General features: G+C 28.8%; 1 protein-coding gene across 1 annotated transcript; it reads left to right on the forward strand.

Moving 5' to 3' along the window:
* The first annotated feature begins 91 nt into the window (after positions 1-91).
* On the forward strand, positions 92-3,272 carry LOC119571149 (small integral membrane protein 20-like). The gene is made up of 4 exons (XM_037918593.1): positions 92-233; positions 2,107-2,230; positions 2,560-2,616; positions 3,144-3,272. The coding sequence occupies exons 2-4, from the start codon at positions 2,116-2,118 to the stop codon at positions 3,182-3,184; spliced, it is 213 nt and encodes a 70-aa protein (XP_037774521.1). The 5' UTR covers positions 92-233; positions 2,107-2,115; the 3' UTR covers positions 3,185-3,272.
* The last annotated feature ends 1,728 nt before the right edge of the window (positions 3,273-5,000 follow it).

Here is a 5,000-nt window from a genome sequence, read left to right on the forward strand (position 1 = left end):
AAAAAATATTTTTCTCCCGTCGGAAACGTAAACAATAGGCATTCATTAAAAATTAGTAAGAAGCAAATAGAGAAATCCGTTTTTTTAAAGCCATAGATATTTACAAGAATAAAATAACATAACAGTAGCGCTTTCCTATAGTAATTCCATTAAAGAGTTGAAATTGATACATAGTAAAAAGGTAAACAGTAGTTTGAAATCGAATGTGACTCCGGACATTTACCTTTTTCCTGGTAAGTATAAGAAAAGGCGTCTTTTTTATTCTTTGTTGTTGTTTTTTAAAGTGTAGACAATTTGCATACGTATTTTATCACTCAGCTTACAGTATGATACCTTGAGGTAGTAAATGGAGCGTAACTCGTAGATCGGCAGAAACTAGGGACTATTTTCTATGTAGATTCATTTACTGTGTAAGTAGATAGTAAACACAATTCATACATACAAAGAAATACACAAAATATACACCAAATACAATGTCTATCTCAAAAAGAGATTTATTGTTGGACCATAACCCCCAACTATGAACTTAAATAATGCTATTATACATGTAATGTAAAATTGTAGTTATGTAATGCATACAATTACCAGTATGTGGTTTAATATAAAATAGCATATAGATACACAAAATACCAGACATTATAAAAGCCTGATTTCCATAATATATCAGATGTGTACTACACATACACAGTGGCTTTCAAAATGGAACTTTTTCCTCATAATTATGCATGCTTTCTTTCATATCCACTCGAGACTAGTTAATGAAAGTCCATCATGATAGTGGTAGTCATAGTGGCTTCTGCATTCTTGCTCTTGTGAATGCCAGCAATCATCTACACACATACTGGCAAGATAGAGTACTAGCTGGGTCTTTACTTGATGATAAATTTATGTAACTTGATTTTTTTGCCAGATTTTTTAGTCAAGGGTATTTGGCCATTCCTAAAGTAGAAATAATAAGGCATTTCTTGCAGTGATATCTATTTATCTTTGGGAATCTTTGGGAATCCATCTTGACAGTGAATGGTATTAAACATACAAAGCTACATTAATTTAATTAAAAAAATAAATAAATAAATAAGTAAATAGATTAATTAATTAATTAATTAATTATATATATATATATATATATATATATATATATATATATATATATATATATATATATATATAATCATATTTCAGCCTATTCTTACACAATGAAAATAGTAATTACTGGTTACAGACTTCAGAAAATTCAGAAAATATGTGCAATGGATGATGGTATAGGATGGTGTACTAATTCTACTATGTTTACAACTACCCATTGTTTACTTAGTCCATTATTTTTTATGCATCAAGCCAACCAGTCATAAATGGAATAAAATTATAAATGGAATTAGTATAGTAATTAATTCTAAAACTTCACCCATGTAGTAGTAGTAGTAGTAGTAGTAGTAGTAGTAGTAGTAGTAGTAGTAGTAGTAGTAGTAGTAGTAGTAGTAGTTTTTTTAAATAATAATAATAATAATAATAATAATAATAATAATAATAATTAGATTGTTTTTATCACCATGATCTTAACTATTTTTCATTAGACAAGGAACCACTCTGAACTGAACAAACTCTGAACTAGAACATATATGTTGGAGGTTTGTTACCTTTTCCATTGTTGCAGGCCATGATGATGTTTATTTTTTTTATAAATTATTTATTTTTAGTTAGTAACAGGCATGTCCTTGAAGGAAGATATCTTAGAATTTATCATTCTATTCATTCCATGTATTGTTTATCTTATACTCTATGAATGTCTTAAACTATCTATATGTAGCTCTGTGTGTGTGTGTGTGTGTGTGTGTGTGTGTGTGTGTGTGTGTGTGTGTGTGTGTGTGTGTGTGTGTGTGTGTGTGTGTGTGTGTGTGTGTGTGTGTGTGTGTATGTGTGTGTGTGTGTGTGTGTGTGTGTGTGTGTGTGTGTGTGTGTGTGTGTGTGTGTGTGTGTGTGTGTGTGTGTGTGTTTTAGCATGTGCTCGTGTGTTTTTCACGGGCATAGTCATCTGCATCTAACTTTATTAGGCTAAACAAAAAAACACTTTTTACACACAAACTTAAATGTTCTCTTTTCTTTTAGCTATCAGAAATGTCTACATTAAGAGGTTGGCGATATGGGTTGTTCCTTGGAGGACTTGTAGGATTCATCAGTGCAGCACTTTATCCTATCATCATATACCCAATGATGCATGTGGATGACTACAGTAAGACTCCTTCTTATATGTACATTTATATATACTTGCAAGTATGTGCAGATGTAATACAATCACATACTGAAATGCTTAAGCAATTAATGCCTTCAGATTTGTGTAATATACTAAGAAGTAAATAGACAAGTTATTAAATGCTGTTACTTTGTTTATATGACTATTAAATAATGAATCTGGTTGAAACCACATGGGTATCTTAAGATATATTTTAAAAAGTAGCAAGTAATGAATATAGTAATAATGGTATTGATAATAATGATAAAACTAATTCTGCTTCTTCATTATAGTTTTAAGTAATAAAAGTCAATAATTCTTATTTCCAGAAAAGATCCAGGCAGAAAATCGGAAAGATGTTAATCAAGAGGAAATTCAACCAGGAAGTAAGTATGAAAATCTTTATTATGGGGTGCATTGTTATTACCCAATTCTTCATTTTAATATGTATGAAATTTGTGAAGTATTGAATTCCAAATGATATCTCATCAACCAGATATGTACAGTCTCCACCACTTTCACGTTCACTATTCAATATTGCCAATACATGAACTGCAAATATCAAAATGCATCTCAGTATGAGTAGAAGCCACATGTCAAAACTGGTGGTTCACTCATTATCCATAGTGGCAGATATGGAAGTTAAAGGACTCTTTGGCCTTGCCATAGCCTCATGACTGTGCTAATAGTAATTGCCTATTTTGTTCTCTATCTCATCATTATATTTCATTAGCTTCATGGTTTAAATCAGTTTTAGATGTATGGATGTAAAAGGTCTCCAGACGTAATAACAGCTTTTGGTGGATGAAAGTAGGAATATATATCATATATTTCTATTAATCCTATTACTATTATCATATGTTGACAATGAACAGATACATCACTGTTCTACAAAGAAACTCTTCTCTTTCAGATATGAAAGTCTGGTCAGATCCATTTGACAGAAAGAAATGATGCTAGTACAAGTAACATGTAGTCATTGGAATGAAAATATAATTCATTAATTGTAAATTCTTACTATATAAATAAATTTTTTCTTAAATATGAGTTTTTCTACCCCTGTGATATGGAAAATAATGTTTTCATTTTTGCTGGCTTTCAAATGTTAACTGAATTATTGATTCATCAAGAATTTACTTCAAAATATCAAGGAACATTATATGTGTGTGTATATATGTACATATATATATATATATATATATATATATATATATATATATATATATATATATATGTATATATATATATATGTATTTATGTATATATATATATTTATATATATCCATATGTATATATTTATATATAGATAGATAGATAGATACATAGATACATAGATACATAAATATATAAATATATATATATATATATAAATATACATTATATATATATATATATACTATTTACATATATCATATGTATATTTATATAATGTGTGTGTGTATATATATATATATATATATATATATATATATATATATATATATATTATATATATATATATATATATATATATGTGATGTGTTATATATGTATATATTGTATATATATATATACTATATATATATATATATATATTATATATATATATTTATATATATATATATATACATATTTATATTTATTATATATATTATATCTATATATATATATATATTATATATAATTATATATTATATTATATATATATATAATATATATATTATATATATTTATATATATATATTTATATTATATATTTATATATATATTATATTTAGTTTATATAGTCTATATTATATATATTATGATATTATTATTATTATATATATATATATTATATATATATATTATATATATATATTTATATATATATTATGTGTGTGTGTGTTGTGTGTGTGTGTGTCAGTTGTGTGTGTGTGGGTGTGTCTGTGTGGGGTGTGTCCGATGTTCTGTATGTATGTATGTTGATTATAATAACTCACTATATATATACTATATATATTATTATATATTAATATATTATTCATTTGGTCCTCTGTCTTGATGCCTTTTGTAACAAGTTCCTACGCCGAATTATGGGGTACAGTGAGCAGGACGATGTGTCCAACCGACGGTTACACCGTGAGACTGGCATGGGACTTCCATAATCCGGGACCGCCTACTCCGGCTATACGGGCACCTGAAAGCTCATTTCCCTGTGGATGACCCTGTCCAATGTTGTCTCTTTGCGAGGCAAGACCTGTCGGGAGGAGCTAGAGATGGGCCTAGGGCCTGCCTGGAGACTCGCCATGAGGGTGGATGCGACCATGCGCCCCTGTCGGTGTTAGGCCCGAAATGATGTAAATACTGTACTATATTGCCAGATGATGATGGCTGGTGTTCATGCCGATTTTATAGTGATCTCACGACTGCAGACATTCCTTGTGCACTGAATTCTACGGGCCACCATATTAAACTCAAACCATAAATGTTTATAATAATAATTATTATTATTATTATTATTATCTTTATTAAGAAAATTTTAATCTGGACAGTAACAAGTGAATATTCAAAAGTCCACTGAAGTGTTCAGAAATGGTTTGCAAATATAAGGCATGTATTTGTGAGGGTCATTAATGCAGCATGTCGCATGTCTTTACTTATATTGGTATTTTTGGACGAATGCAGTATGACTGTTTGACGGGTCTGACCTCCTTAGTTAAATGAAAAAAGAAACGTTTTAATGAAGTTGTTCATTCATCTAAAAAAATACAACATAAGCAAATACGTGCCATATATTTCCAAACATTTT

Source organism: Penaeus monodon, unplaced genomic scaffold, assembly GCF_015228065.2.
Source record: "Penaeus monodon isolate SGIC_2016 unplaced genomic scaffold, NSTDA_Pmon_1 PmonScaffold_5339, whole genome shotgun sequence".
Classification (NCBI taxonomy): domain Eukaryota; kingdom Metazoa; phylum Arthropoda; class Malacostraca; order Decapoda; family Penaeidae; genus Penaeus; species Penaeus monodon.